Source organism: Leuciscus leuciscus, assembly GCF_965113295.1.
Source record: "Leuciscus leuciscus genome assembly, chromosome: 23".
Lineage (NCBI taxonomy): Eukaryota > Metazoa > Chordata > Actinopteri > Cypriniformes > Leuciscidae > Leuciscus > Leuciscus leuciscus.
Window position 1 is genome coordinate 18,324,235 of NC_138747.1, and position 16,885 is coordinate 18,341,119.

At 36.2% G+C, this 16,885-nt stretch overlaps 1 protein-coding gene across 1 annotated transcript in view; it reads left to right on the top strand.

Moving 5' to 3' along the window:
• Positions 1-103: 103 nt before the first annotated feature.
• pla2r1 (phospholipase A2 receptor 1) overlaps positions 104-16,885 on the top strand; it is a 32,437-nt gene continuing 15,655 nt past the window's right edge. The window contains exons 1-13 of the mRNA XM_082156196.1: positions 104-795; positions 3,246-3,626; positions 5,082-5,255; positions 5,810-5,974; positions 8,260-8,373; positions 8,468-8,614; positions 10,410-10,598; positions 10,676-10,833; positions 11,138-11,248; positions 13,960-14,072; positions 15,247-15,416; positions 15,503-15,711; positions 15,863-16,008. Of these exons, the coding sequence (XP_082012322.1) occupies positions 639-795; positions 3,246-3,626; positions 5,082-5,255; positions 5,810-5,974; positions 8,260-8,373; positions 8,468-8,614; positions 10,410-10,598; positions 10,676-10,833; positions 11,138-11,248; positions 13,960-14,072; positions 15,247-15,416; positions 15,503-15,711; positions 15,863-16,008 (2,234 nt within the window). The 5' untranslated portion in view covers positions 104-638. The remainder of the gene's footprint in view (positions 796-3,245; positions 3,627-5,081; positions 5,256-5,809; positions 5,975-8,259; positions 8,374-8,467; positions 8,615-10,409; positions 10,599-10,675; positions 10,834-11,137; positions 11,249-13,959; positions 14,073-15,246; positions 15,417-15,502; positions 15,712-15,862; positions 16,009-16,885) is intronic.

Consider the following 16,885-nt stretch of genomic DNA (forward strand, 5'->3'; position numbering starts at 1 on the left):
CCAAGTTAATGCCTCAGCGTGATCCAAAAAGTTTATAAGATCATATTTATTCAATTCAGTTCAAGCTTATTTGTATATAGCTTTTCACAATATAATTTTTCAAAGCAGCTTAAGAGAAAATGCTTGTTTCAATGTAACAACTCAAGTATTCAGCCAGGGATTAGTGTGTCGAAGTAACATTGTATTCAAAATATTATTTCTGCATTTGTAATTCATGTGTAAATACAATTATGATGACGAGTCGTGCAGCATTAAATATTAGGTCATTTTTCGTAGGATATAAGCCACTTCAGATGCAGCTTCTGTGCCGCATTTTGCAGTGCAGTGATTTAAAACAATCTGTACATTTAATTGAACATTCAATAGAAGTATTGCTATACTTAGGCTACTTTCTTGCCAAATGCTCGATTACAAGAAAAAAAAAAACTGTACGCGAGTGACGCGACTCAACGGGAATAATAAAATAAAAAAACGCTTCTAATCTGGTCGCGTCGCCTTCAGAGCAGACGAGCTGTAAGAAGAGAGAAATATTTTGCCTTTTATTGCCTCATACAGAGACCAGTGACGTAAAGAACCTAAAAACTTGCGGAAAGTGTGGAGAAAAACAGGCTGCAGTCTATGCGGCGCGCGCAACTCCAATGGAAATGAAAGGATACAGTCAAACTCTTCGTATTCGCTTCCATGAAGCGCTTTATGTCCTTTATATGCTGCTTTATGTCAACTTCGATTGTGCTGCTGTGGAAGCGTCGAACATAACTGAAGTTTGGAACAAAACTCAGCTTCTCGAGCTGTACAGTAAGTGGAATCGGCCTGCGCGACATATTTCTTACTGAAACGCTACTTTGCGCGATGGCATGAGCGCGTGGGTTAGGTCAGGATCAAGAGTTTATCGTGTAGATTAAGTGTGCTGTGCTCTGCAAATTACATTAGTATGTAGAGCGCATAGTCCAGCTCTTCTCTATGAAAGACTCGCCGTAGTGTGTCATTCCTCGTCTGAGATAAACCTGCACAGATTATTATTTCAGTCTCAAGCAGGAGATTATACAAAATATGTTTAGTAATGTGTTTTTAAAACTTGCACAACTGTTGCCCATTTAACTTGTTTTAGTGAAAGTTAACTGCACACAAACAAACCGATAGGCGGCTGCTCATCACATGATACAACAGAGAATTTGGACGGAACTCAAAGTACACTCAACATTTTTAAATAAAACTAAGGATTTTTATTTTTTTATTTTTTTTCTGAGTGGCCATTTCCAAAAAAATACATTTTATTGAACACACGTTGACCTTTGTGACAACATGACCTTATAGCAAACAGAATAGGCTAGGCTATGTTTCACAATGGAATTTTACATTCTACAAAACTGTAAAAGGACAAAGATATCCAATCATTGAATTGACCAACAAATTTCATTGTTAAATTAATAACGTGACAACTTGCCCCAGAATACATTGACACATAGGCTACCCATTTGTTAAGAACACAGTTCAACTTTTCAGTTATAATCTACCATGGTGACTTTTTGCTATAGTCTAGTTTGATAATTTAACATACAAAACCACTGCAGAGAAAATAACTTTATAAAATAATAATAAAAAATAGATCAATAAATAAAAAAAAAATTCTATCTATCTATCTATCTATCTATCTATCTATCTATCTATCTGTCTGTCTGTCTGTCTGTCTGTCTGTCTGTCTAGATTCCATTTTTTTCTTTGCTTTACAAGAATACAAAACATACATACATTAAAGACTAAAAATGAAGCAAATCTTGTGGATAATAGAGTACAGTACAATACTGCATAACTTCTCCCTCTAATAAACAGGATGTCACGAGACCCCTGCTGAAGGACACAGTGGGTTTCTGAAGTTTGTCCAACAGCCTGATTCGTTACAGTCCCAGTGCATTTACATTTACATTCATGCATTTGGCAGATGCTTTAATCCAAAGTGACTAGCATTGCATTCCAGGTATACATTTACTTGGGAACCAGCATTGTTATGAGTCACCCCACTTGTTATAAACAGGGTCAGATGAGGTTAGCAGCACATTCAAAAACACACACCTACACCCTCGCTCACTCAGACCGGTAACAACACGCTCGAAATACCCCGTTTGGGTCTTGCAGTTCCAGAGTATAATGATCTCACATAGCAAATAATTTATCTGTCACTGAGATATTTAGGGTCGTGGAACACTTTCAATTTTGTTTCAAGAGGAATTTAGGTAAAGTAGGACACTGTAACCCAAAAATGAGCCTTTTATGTGTCTGTTGAACACAAATGAAGATATAAGAATGTTCCACTGTTTTTGTTCATAGAATGAAAGTCAATGGGGCCCAAAACAACACTGGACCCCAAAACAAATGTTTCAAAATATCTTCCTTTGTATACCTCAGAAGAAACAGGATTGGACACACTAAGTGTACTGAAAACAAGTAAGATAAAAGTGTCAAAAATAAACAAAATTAAAATAAAATAGAAAAAAAAAGGTAAGACAACTCTAGGAAATATTTGTGTCCTTAAAAAATTCCAGGTAAGGCACTACATTTTAAAGTAAAACTCACTGTGAATCTAATCTTTTCCATTTTAAAAATGTGTAAAGATCTTCAGCTATATTTAAAACGGTGTTGTGTGAAGACTAAGCCATTTTATTAACATATTTTAAAACATTGCAGATGAAAAAAAACAACAATACTGTTCCCATTCCCAGCACAGGCACAAGAAAATCCTATACTTCCTATATACTTTCCGACTCAGACATATGGCGAGTGTAATGCGTAACTTCCCCTTGAAGTTTTAGAACACTCTGTGTGTGTTCGACTGTTTGAGAATATCTTTGTCTTTGGCCTGTGTCTTCAATTACTCTTTCGTGTCAACGCCCACAAAAGACCCTCAGCCCTGACGACTCTGAGAACTCTGAAATATTAAGCCCCATTTTGTGGAGGTGAAACTGGAGAGAGCAGCTCTATCTTTCTATCTGTTCGCTGCATAATCAGACCTGTCTGATACCTCAGTGCCTCTGAAAGGCTTAGAATCTCCAATATCACTTGCCTTTATAATCTAACATGGCCCTGCATGTAAATGGCTATATAATACTCCTAAAGAAAGGCTTTTCCCACTGGTCAAAAAACCCTAGGGCCTGACATCTCCCAAATGTATTCGATACGACAAGAAAATATGCTTTAGCTTGACCTATTCGAAAGCTGCCATATTCAATATCTGTGTTTGTGTGACTCAGGTAAAGGAGTTTTCCGGTTGGAAAGTGTATCGCAGGATGGTTGCCTCTCAGCAGACTCGTCCGGTCTATCTCTGGCCAGCTGTGACCCCCCGTCTGCCTCCCTGCTTTGGAAATGGGTGTCCCGGCACCGTCTCTACAATCTGGGCACCAATCGATGTCTAGGGATCAACACAACCAAGCAGCAGCATGTCGTTGGCATCTTTGAGTGTGATGTTTCCCTCTCAACCATGTGGTGGCGCTGTGGGGGAAGCATGTTGTACGGAGCGATGAATAGTAAGCTAGCGGTGGTGGACTCAAAAGTGGTGGTAAAGAAAGCCGTTCTGCAACAGTGGAGGATTTATGGGGCGGCTGGTGAAGGGCCGTGTGCTTACCCGTACGAAGGCAAGATGTCTTCAGACACTTTTTTTTTTTTCAAACTAGGATCAGTTACAAATACGAGTGTCCGTGATAAAGCAAAAGTAAAAATCTAGTTTAAAGGAGTGTTCACACCACGGATAATAACTATTTAACGATAACTATATTAGCGTCCACACATGTACCAAGTTCTTAGAAATGTACTCCTTGTGGTCCTTGTTGATTTCGTATGGTTCTGAAAAACTTTTACATAATTTTCAAGAAAAGTTTCAGTTTATTGAATCAGTGTAACCATAAAGTAAAAAGTAATAACATATTTTTCTTACGTTTTGAGTACATGTGAGTGTGCAAATTATTATTACATTTTTTTTTATTCATTATTTATTCACAAATCATTAATCACCACATGGCATTTTATAATCTGATCTAACTTTGCATTGCCGAAACAAACAAACTAAATACGTTTATTTGATATTTGAAGGGACCTTGATAAAAAGACATGATGGTCAGCGGGGTAATTTCCTGTTTTATGTGTCTTTTCCTGCATGGTTTTGTATGTTGGTTGCACCACAGGACTTTGATTTGGCAGAACTTAAAGGGGTGGTATAATGACCTTTTCACAAGATGTAAAATAAGTATTTGATGTCCCCAGAGTGTGTATGTGAAGTTTTAGATCAAAATACCCCACAGATATTTGTATATAGCATGTTAAAATTGTCACTTTTTGAGGGTGAGAAAAAACGCACAGTTTTTTGTGTCTGTCCCTTTAAATGCAAATGAGCTGCTGCTCCCGGCACAGAGGGCGGAGCTTCAAGAGCTTGATCTTAGCAGCTTCCGTTATCTCACCCAGACATGCACTGAAAATGTCAAAAACTTTTAGCCATTTATGTTCAAACCGGATTCAGACAATAATGGAGAGACTCAAGAAGAAGTGACAACATGTAGAAGCAACAGGATATTTCTGAATGTTTAGTTGATGAATTTATGTAGCTTATGTGTAGTTATCTTCTAGTCATTGATTAGCATATTCTGTCATGATAATCTTTAAATCACGTTCCCGAGGGGTTTATGTAAATTTTAGTGTTCGTGATGTCACTAACCCGGGAGGAATGTCCTGTAGTCCCTACCAGCCGTTTGTTGTAGTCCTTAAAAAGCAATTTCTTTAAAAGCAAATATCTCCCTTTGCTTTGAACTTTGAGCGTCGTAACTTTGCAGATGTTGTTTATGCTCAAACAGCAACATTACACACTAACTAAAGTTAGAAAAGTGAAATCATAATCAACCACCCCTTTAAACTTAAACTAAATTGCTGTCACAACCCGCTCTCTAGATATCTGTATCAACGCTAAACCGATGCCCCATTTTGGTTGACCACTATCAAACTTGTGCATTCAGTGGATAGTTTGATGAGGTTTATTTGATGTGGCCGGAGTCAGACAGATTCTACGTGTTCTGTAACTGTTGTTCTCTTGCCATTGGCAGACATCCACACACTACAGGGAAACTCCCATGGCATGACCTGCTCCATACCTTTCAAATACAACAATAAATGGTTCTGGGATTGTACCTCTGAGGGCAGAGAGGACCGTCACCTCTGGTGTGCCACCACAAACCACTATGATCAAGATGAGAAATGGGGCTTTTGCCCCAATTCAGGTAAAACCATGTACTAATTAATTTAAATATACATGTTTTCCTTTTTATACACTACTATTCAAAAGTTTGTGGTCAAACAAAATTTTTTTTGAAAGAAATTAATATTTCTATTCAGTTAAATTGATCAAAAGTTACAGTAATGGCATTTATAATGTTACAAAAGATTTCTATCATGGTTTCCACAAGGATATTCAGCAGAACAACTGTTTTTACCATTGACAATACAAATAAATGATTCTTGAGCACCAAATCAACATGTGATTTCTAAAGGATCATGTGACACTGAAGACTGGAGTTAATGATGCTGAAAATTCAGCTTAACCATCACAGGAATAAATAATATTTTGAAATGATTAAAATAGAAAACAATTATTTTTAATTGTAAAAAATATTCTACAATATTACATTTTCACTTTATTTTGATCAAATAAATGCAGCTTTGTTGAGACTTCTTTCAAAAACTTTCCCGACCCCAACCTTATGAATGGTAGTGTATTTGAGTGGATACTAACTAAAGGAACCAAATAAAGCCTATCTATGTGTGTTTTCTTCAGTGACAGGCTGCAATGAATTCTGGGAGAGCCATCCGGAGCTGAATGCCTGCTACCAGTTTAACTTGTACTCCATCCTCACCTGGAGTCAAGCTCTTACTTCCTGCCAAGCACAGGGTGGGAGTCTTCTGTCCATCACACAGTCCAGTGAACAGAGCTATATCAGAGGTATACACACGCTCAAATGTTTGCACATTCAGATTATTTTGACATCATTTCTTTGTCTTTCTTTGCTGACATGCATTGGTTTATGCTGGTTTGGGTTTGGTCTGACTGGTGGATAACTAACATAGCCATTGTGTTTGCCAGCTACATTTAGCTGGTGGAGATGGTCTATGAGCATGGTCTGTCTGGTGAAGCAAGTTTAAAGGGGTGGTTGATTATGATTTCACTTTTCTAACTTTAGTTAGTGTGTAATGTTGCTGTTTGAGCGTAAACAACATCTGCAAAGTTACAATGCTCAAAGTTCAAAGCAAAGGGAGATATTTGCTTTTAAAGAAATAACTTTTTAAGGACTGCAACAAACGGCTGGTAGGGACTGCACAATATTCCTTAAGGGTTAGTGACATCACCAACCCTAAAATTTACATAAACCCCGCCCCCTGAACATGATTTATAGATTATCAAGACAGAATATGCTAATCACTGACTAGAAGGTAACTAAACATAAGCTACATAAATTCATCAACTAACCATTCAGAAATATCCTGTTGCTTCTACATGTTGTCACTTCTTCTTGAGTCTCTCCATTATTGTCTGAATCCGGTTTGAACATAAAAGGCTAAAAGTTTGAAATTTTCAGTGCATGTCTGTGTGAGTGCACACTGTTGAAGCTCCGCCCTCTGTGCTGGGAGCAGCAGCTCATTTGCATTTAAAGGAACAGACACAAAACGGTGCATTTTTTTAACATGCTATATAAAACTATCTGTGGGGTATTTTGAGCTAAAACTTCACATACACACTCTGGGGACATCACAGACTTATTTTACATCTTGTTAAAAGGGCATTATACCAGCCCCTTAAGAAAGTCATGTTAGTTTAGTTAAAGGATACATTCACTTAAAAAATTAAACTTTTGTTATCATTAACTCACCACCTTGTCCTTCTAAACTTGTATTAATTTTTTCTTGTGATACACAAAAGAAGATCTTTTTCCATTGAAGGAAAGTACACTCCTAGTCAAAAGTTTGGAATAATTAAGACTTTTTATTGTTTTGCTCACATGCTACATTTATTTGAAGAAACATTCTGTAAAACAGTAATATTGTGAAATATTATTACAGTTTAAAATAACTATTTTCTATTCGAATGTTTTTAAAATGTAATTTATTTCTGCAATGGCAAAGCTGAATTTTCAGCACCATTACTCCAGTCTTCAGAGTCACATGATCCTTCAGAAATCATTCTAATATGATTTTGTGCGCAATTATTAATGTTGATAACAGCATTACTGCTTAATTATTTGTGGAAACCGTGATACACTACCAATCAAAAGTTTGGTATGAGAAAGATTTTTAAAACATGAGAGAAAAGAATACTTTTATTTAGCAAGGACACATTAAATTTATCAAAAGTTACTGTAAGATTTATTATGTTACAAAAGAAATGTTGTTCTTTTGAACTTTCAATTCATCAAAGAATCGTGAAAAAAAAGTATCACTGTTTCCTTGTTTTCAACACTGATAATAATATCAAATCAGCAAATGAATGATTTCGGAAAGATCATGTGACACTGAAGACTGGAGTAATGATGATGAAAATTCAGCTTTGCCCTCACAGGAATAAAATACATTTTAAAATACATTAAAATAGAAAACAATAATTTAAATTTTTTATAATATTTCACAATATTACTGTTTTTTTTAATCACATTTTTTTTAAATTGATATTTCAACCATGTCCACATCAATTAAAAACAACCAGCGTGTTGCACACAAACCAAGGAAAAAACACAAACAAAACCAAATAATAATAATAAAAAAGAGAGATACAAATGCAGGATGTTCATTATAACACAATGGAGGAAAACAATAAGAGACAAACAAATATCCAATATACATCATATACTACATTTTTATCAAATAAATGTGGCCCTGGTAAGCATAAGATACTTCTAAAATTATTCCAATTATTATTATTATTATTAATTATTCCAAACCTTTGACCTGTGGTGATATGGCTAGTTAAACTGTCTTGCTCTAAAAAAAGGACAAAAAGCAAAACAAAAAAGTAGTCCATCTGACTCCCAACATTTGATACCCAGTCTTCTTAAGTCATAAGATACATTTACTAGTTGCATGGACAACTTGTATGGTGCTTTTGGTTGTTTTGTTGCAGCTTAGCACTATAAATTTCCATCCACTATTGCATGGAAAAGATGAGCTCAAACATTTTTCCTAACATGCTGTGTTTCATGGAAGTGTTTCATTGATGCATCATTGTTGTTCCACCAGAAAGACTCTCAGATATGGGTGTAATGGTCTGGATTGGATTAAACCATCTCAGTCAGCATGGGGGATGGCAATGGTCTGATGGATCTCCTTTGGCTCTTGTCAATCATACCTCAGGTATAGCTGGCTTATGTTTTTAAGTAGAAGAATTGTTCTTCATGGGCAGTATTACCTATTAAATGCCCTATTCGCTGTTTATTCATCTGTCCAGATCTGACCTCCACGCCGGTGCAGCAGAACCAGCAGTGTGGGGTGTTTAACTCATCGCAGGGTTCCTGGCAGAGTCTGTCCTGTGAGTCAGCCTTGCCCTACATCTGCAAGAAAACCACCAACTACAGCCGGAATGCCGAGCCGCTTGGTAAAGAGATGAGTTATCTGACTGCTTATTCATCCTTCCTTTCACTAATCCAGCTTTTTTGTCCGTCCATCCATCCGTTTCTAATAGCCTTTGTCTTTCCCTCCAACATGTCTGACTTTTCCCAGACTCTCCATCCACCTGGTTTTATCAAGTTTTGTCTAGTTTAAGCTTCAGCCTCAGCATGCAACAACCAGTATTACGTAAAAAGTGTGTCATTTTCCAGTGCTCATTATTGAGGGAATGAGCACGCTGTCAGACAGACCAGGGACTATTGTTTCCATGATGGTCAGCATTGATTGTGATTGGTTGGAAGAGAAGAATGTGGGTGTGGCCTGAGATTTGTTCAAAGGCACAACAGCTGTGGCTCATCTAGAGTCTGAACTACTGGCCCTGGCTATCAAACACACACAAACACACACATTCTCACAGTGTGTGCGTAAATATAGAAACGGTCGGGGTCATCTGCAACAGTATAAAAATCAGTCCTTTCCTTACAAGGGTTGGCTTGATACCAAAACTCTATATATACAGTATATTATATAAATTAGTAGTACTACTGAAGGCAGTTGTTTTTGAAAGATTATTCTCTATACAATGTTGTGATGTTATTTCCATCAAGAGGTGCATCAATTTTCAGTCAAGATCTTGTATTTACAATGCAAGTCAAGCACTCTGGAAAGTCTCCTCCTGCACATCCCAAAGACTTTCAATAAATTTAAGGTCTGGACTCAGAGGAGCCTATTCATGTTCTAAAATGATTTTTCATGCTCCCTCCCAACCATTCTTTAACAATTTGAGCCTGATGAATCTTGACATTGTCATGGAAAATGGCCATGATTGTGTCTTCCTAAATGTTTTTTTTAAGAAATGAAAAGCTACACACTCCAACAATTAGGGTTAGAAAAACTGTTGCCAGGCAGTGTGTATATATATATATATATATATATATATATACAACAAAGATTTGACCCTTTTAGGATCACTATTTCTTGAAGAGCGATTTCTTATATAATTGTACTAAGGTCTTTCATTCAAACACTTTTTCATTCATTTTTTCATTTCATCCATTCATTTCATTCATTCAGAAATTGATTTGACATGAACAAAAATGGATTGATTTTCATTTTCATTTATTATTATTTTTTATTTTGATATCAGCAAATTATTTCTAACTTGAAAACAATTATTGATTCAATAAAAAAAAATAAAAAAAGATATTGGCCAGAAATGTATTATTAATGCAGCCCTATTATTTTGGCAAAAAATTACCATTAAAAGTTTGGGTTTCTTAATATAAAAAAATATATAAAAAAATATTTATTCAGCAAGGATGCATTAAATTGATCAAAAGTGACAGTAAATACATTTATAATATTACAAAATGTTTTTATTTCAAACAAATTATTTTGAACTGTCTAGTCGTCAAAGAATCCTGGAAAAAGTCTATAAAAGGTTTCAGCAAAAATAAGCAGCACAACGGTTTTCAACATTGATAATCATATAACAAATGTTTCAAATCAGCATATTAGAATGATTTCTGAAGGATCATGTGACTGAAGACTAGTAATGGCTGCTGAAAATTCACCTTTGTCATCACAAGAATACAATTTTCAAAAAATTTACAATTTACCTTTTTTTTTTTTTACTGTATTTCTGATCAAATTGATGCAGCCTCAAATAGCTTAAGAGACTTTGTACAAAAACATAAAAAAATCTTTCCAACCCCAACTTTTGAACGGTAGTCTATACTGTAGTATTTATTTTAAAATCTTCTCTCTGTCTGTTTGTCTTCAAGATAACTGGCAATATAAGGAGACGATTTGTCCTGACGATTGGTTGGACCACAATGGGTTTTGTTACCGGTACCTGGAGAAGAAGTCGAGCTGGGACGGCTCTTTGAGCGCATGCAAGTCTCTTGAGGCAGAGCTGGTCAGCGTCCACTCCCTCTCCCAACAGGAACTGCTGCTGAAACTTCTCTCGAATGGTTGGCTGGATGTTTTTCACTTTATAGTGCCATTTATTAAAGTCACAGTGATCACAATATGTAATTGGTTGTGTCAGGATCCAACTCTAAGGTGTGGATCGGCTTACACAAGGAGGCTAAACTTCCAGCAGTCCAATGGTCAGACAACTCTCCTGTCACATTCACATCCTGGTCCTCTCAGGAGCCTTCCCATCAACATGGCGACAAGCGCATCTGTGTTACAGCGGACTCGAAGGTGAGTTCAAAGGGTCAGAGATCAGATTAATGTCATAAACCGAGCACATAGTATGTGGTCATATAGGAAGCACGTGTCCATAATCACCCCATAACTCATACAGCAACTGTGTGTTGGATGAACACGACGAGATCTGATTTCAGAGACAGTCACTGCATGGAAACGTTATCCTGGGTGATCAGATGCACAGTCACCAGTTAGTCACAGTAGTAAACCAGCAGGTCAAGTGACAGATCTGGTCGTTCTGAATTTTCTTCTGTGCTTGATGAAAGACTTATTGTGTGTGTGTGTGTGTGTGTTTTAGGAAGGCAGATGGCAGTTTGCGGAGTGTGAAGAGCAGTATGCCGCGATCTGTAAGGCGTCAGGTCTTGTGCCTCAGCGTCCTGCTGGAGAATGGGATGAAGGATGTCCAGAGGTGAGAACGTAACAAACACACTCACACGTCATAAAATCATTTCTGCTTATGTTTTGATAGAGAATACAATAGCTGTATGTTTTTCATGTGTCTGGTATTTTTTGCAAGCTGTGTTGAATCAGAACTTTTGATGTCTATCAGTGTTGTTATTGTTAACAAAAAATAAAAAAAATAAAAACGTTTTTTTGGTAATTGAAATAAAGCGGAAATAAAATAATAAATATTATTTGAAAAACTTAAATGAAATGTTGCCTTGGCAACTAATTGAAATAAAAAAGTTTGTCGATGTTCTAAAATTAATAAAACTAATCTAAAAATGAAAATAAATTAAAGCTATATATATATATATAAAAAAGAACTAATAGAAAGTACATAAATTAATTTAAAAAAATTAAATGAAAAATTTAAATATACAAATAAAAGCTCAATTATTAGCTTTAAATATATATATATATATATATATATAATATATATATATATATTAAAATATATTAAAATATTGATAAATACTATAATTGTCACAAACTGCTCTGAGACACGAAGGTTGAGGATCCAAATGCAGTATTTATTGAACAGGGTAAACCAAAGTACAGGCAAGGTCAAACACAGGCAGGCAGTCCATACGACAAACAAACACAACTAGGCAGGGAACACGGGCAAAATCCACGGAACATTCAAGAAATCCAAAAACCAAGAGACATGAAACCAGGGAGAATGCTCAGAATTGCAGTGTAACACTGAACAAGACTTCGCTGGGAATAAATGTGAAAACCAGGCTATTATAGTGTGAGTTAAACAAGGTAATGAGACACATCTGAAAACAATGAGCGCTGATGAGTCCAGGCAGAGAATTATGGGAGATGTAGTTTGTGAGGGAATGACAATATTCGGATCCTCTGGTGGCTCTCAAGGGCACTCTAGCTGGTGACCATTACAATAATGGTATACTAAAGTACTGTACTGGTAATACCAAAATAAAACTGATGTCAATTCACAAATGATTCATTTTTTTGAGTCAGTCCTTTTCAGTGAGTGATTCACTCACAATATACAGTAGGTTACTGTAAATATCCTGAATTGGTTAGTGATTTATTCTGAATCATTCAAACCATTCATTTTATAAAGAGAGAAAGAGAAAGAGTAGTTTTGGAGTAGTTTGCTCAACATTATCCGTAGGTGTATTTGCCACCCATCATTAATTTTTTGCTGATTTTGTTTTTGTTTTTTGCATGATTAATTGATAAAGTGATCCACCACTATATAGAATAAAGTAGATTTTTCTTGGCCACTAATATAATTGAAGTTCATATTTCATAATTAAAGCACAGCAAGAACAAAAAAACAGAACCAAAAGTTCCCCAGAACCGTCATACACACACATTTACCATGTCATTCCCAATACATTGCGTGAGAAACATGAATAAAATGCAGTGAATGAGTGGAGGTCCTAACAAAAAACCTCCAATACCGAACTTTTTCCCGTCAATCTAATTACCGTCACTCTCATTCCATCCGTTTTCCGGCATTTCTGATTTGTTGTGCTTAAGATGTGCTTTGTGTGGGGTGAGGAGGGCAGACAGGCTGTGTGTCTAGAGGTCGGAGCGGCCGTCAGCGAGGGTTAGAGCGGGTCACGGCCGGAGAACAACAGACTGATTCAGATCTGCTCTGTCGCTCTGTTTTCTGCTTTTGCTGGCCATGAAACAAGACGGCTACGAGAAGGACGAACGTGACGGATATGGCCAAACAGAGAAAGGGCACTTTTCAAAGATGCACACGTGCTAGTGAACGCTCATGTGTCACACACACCCACACTTACTGATCTCATACTGTATGTGACGAACAACCGTTTATTTGTACTGTATCTACTGAAATGGTTTTGTATTCTACTAAAGGCAAAAAACCACTTTCTCTTTCATATCGGTTTTAACCTAAAATCTTGATCTTGAATAAAAAGGTTCAAAGTTCAGCATCAGGTACTCGACTGTGTATGTTTGTAGCTGTTAAAATGCTTGTTTCAATCTGGTCCAGGTTATATGAAGGACACTGAATTGAGGCCATTGGACTCAGGGTCAATGGAAAACAGGTGTGAAAACACTGCCAGATGCCACTGAAGCTAATGCTGCATACCAAATTACCTGCGTTTACTATGAACCATGCACTATTTATAGTATAAGTAGTATTATATACCGTATTTTTTCTCTCAGAAAGTCACACCAGAGTATGAGCCAGATCAGCTTGCACCAGCGCAAACCCTAAAGATAAACTACTGTGAGGATTTACTACATGCTGTGAAAAATTGGCGATGAAAGGGCATGGGCAAAGTTATTTTTGTGACTGACCTTATTGCATACTCATTTGTTGGAGTTTCCCTTTCAGACACTACATTTATGGGAGGAGAGTAAAATGAAAGCATGTCTTAACCCTTTTTGCACTTGACATGGCTGCATCTGTTCTTTAATTTGCACATTGTTAGTAGACTTACTTTGTAGTCCACACTACATATGACATATTAATCCTATTCCTATACTACACGCTACAAACCATAACAATCAGGTTTTGTGAGGAAAATCTGTTTTGCATTCATTTATATCTCAGCATGTTAATATTACTGTGTTCTTTCAAGTTTTCATTTGATATGATTAGTATATCTGTATATCAGTTAAAGGCCTTGCTGAATCTATTTAAAGTTTGCTTATTGTGTGCATGTGCAGGACTGGAGAAGGAAAGACAACTGGTGTTATAAGATCACAGATCAGGAGCAGACGTTTGAGAATGCAGTGAAAGGATATTACTGCAAATCTCCTCTTGTTACTGTAGAAAGCAGGTATGTAGAAAACGTCTGGATGGAATTCTGTTGGTTTTGATCAGAGTAAGCGCTAACATGAAAGGTGGTAAATTAGTTTGTACTCAATTTGAATCGAGTAGAATTTAGTCAATTAAACAACTAACACATGTTACTTTTGTATTTGCTACATTAGCTTGGCGAGTGTATTAAATAAAACATGAAATATGAAATTACCTAGAATGTCTATTTTATTCTGAACAAAATCACTTTGTATTTACTATTTTGGGGGAAAGTAAGGGATGTGTAATTTTTATTTTATTTAAGTCTCTAATGCTCACTAAGGCTGTATTTTTCTCACTAATATTTTTAAATATTATTTCAATTTAAAATAACTATTTCCTATTTTAGTATATATTAAAGTGTATTTATTCCTGTGGTGGCAAAGCGGAATTTTCAGCCGTCTTCAATGTCACATGATCCTTCAGAAATCATTCTAATATGCTGATTTTCTGGCCAGCAAACATTTATTATATTAAATGTTACAAACAGTTGTGCTGCTTTATATTTTTTGGGAAACCATTATACATTTTTTAGGATCCTTTGATGAATATTAAAGAATTTATTTGAACTAGAAATATCAGTAACACTTTAGGGTTCAATTCTCACTATTAACTAGTTGCTTATTAGCATGTAAATCACTAGGATTTTGGCTGTTTATTAGTACTTATAAAGCACATATTAATGCCTTATTCTGCATGACCATATTCTACATCCCTTAATCCTACCCAATACCTAAACTTATCAACTACCTTACTAACTGTTAATAAGCAGTAATTAGGAGTTTGTTAAGTCAAAAGTCGTAGTTAATAGTTAGTTAATAGTGAGAATTGGACCCTAATCTAAAGTGTGACTGAAATATATTTTATAACTTTATAAATATCTGTCACTTTTGATCAATTTAATGCATCCTTGATGAATAAATGTATTAACTCCCTTAAAAAAAACTTCTAAATGGTAGTTTATGTAACTAATGGAACTTCCCAGGATCATAAACCAACCTGGAATAACCAGGTAACGCGTTTCATATAGTGTTAACCTCAAATGAGTAGCTGAGTCAGGCAATGCTTACTATACAAGGATAATTACGATGTTTACAACATGAAAGAAGCAGATACATTCATCACAGTTGGAGTGTGTGGTTTCTCTATGGCAGGTTTGAGCAGGCCTTTCTAAACAGCCTGATCAGGGAAACGGGAGGTTCAGACTCCCAATCCTACTGGACAGCCCTACAGGACAAGGACAGAATCGGAGAGTACCGCTGGCTGACCCTGAACGGTTCGTCAACACCCCTCAACTACAACAACTGGAACCGACACCAGCCAGGTAAGCCCTTAAAACAGTTACCATCATAAACCTGGGCTAGCAGGCACAAACAGGCTTTATTTGATGGTCTCTCCCTCTGCCTGCAGTGAGTAGTGGGGGGTGTGTGGTGATGTCTGGAGGTCAAGCACTGGGTCACTGGGAGGTGAAAAATTGTCAGACCTTTAAGGCCCTGGCTGTATGCAAACAGGAAGTGGACGACAACCATGACACCCTGATGCCTGTGCCACACATAGATATAAATGCACCATGTCCGAAAGGATGGGAGAGCCGCAAAAGCCTGTCTCACTGTTACAAGGTGCAGAGAGTATATAATCATAAATCAATAATAGAGAGTAACTGCATGCTCATAATCTTGCTTTGATACAATTTTACCCATTGTTTACTTAATATTTAGTATGTTACTGCAGTTCATCTGTTGGATCATGATCTGTTTGTTTGTTGTTTAGGTGTATCACAGTGAGAAGATCCTGATGCAGCGCACCTGGACCGAGGCTCAGTTCTTCTGCCGGGCTTTGGGTGCTGATCTGGCCAGTTTCCATCACAATGAAGATCAGACTTTTGTCAAATATCTCCTTTCCACGATGTTCGAAAGGTTGGTTTACACGTTTACCCACGACAGTATGGGGCGCCGTTTGTAAAGCGGCTCATGCTGAAAATAACAGCAACATTTTGTCACATTTAGCTTCAAACAATGTTTAAAAAACTGGTATGAATTTTTGACGGTCACTTTTTACCACATTTACAACAATATTTGTCAACTTAGAGATATTTTAAATAGTTAAATCTAAATATTAAATGTTACACCTAAATGCTAAATCTAAATGTTAAATCTAAATCTAAATGTTAAATCTAAATCTAAATGTTAAATCTAAATGTTAAATCTAAATCTAAATGTTAAATCTAAACGTTAAATCTAAATCTAAATGTTAAATCTAAATATTAAATCTAAATCTAAATGTTAAATCTAAATCTAAATGTTAAATCTAAATGTTAAATCTAAATGTTAAATCTAAATGTTAAATCTAAATCTAAATGTTAAATCTAAATCTAAATAAAAGCTTGAGTGTGTGTTTATAGCATGGTTTATAGTGTCAAATAACGAATAAAAACCATCTCATAATAATAACGATAATATAACGATAATAACTACCTAAAATAATAAACACGTTTGGAGAAACTGTAGAGTTTCGTGATGAGAGTGATGACATGACATTCAGTCAAAGTGAGCCCCCTCGTGGCTGGCTGTTATGGCTGCAAAGTCATAAGTCCCGCACTTTTCATTAAAGTGACACTAGCCTACTCTTCAAATACAGTTTCTCCAAATGTGTTTATTATTTTAGGTAGTTATTATCACGATAATCCATGTCCAAGAGTCCATTTCCTCGGATGAGATGGTTTTTATTCGTTATTTGACACTATAAACCATGCTATAAACACATACTGACCTCCTCGAGCTTTTATTTTGGCAC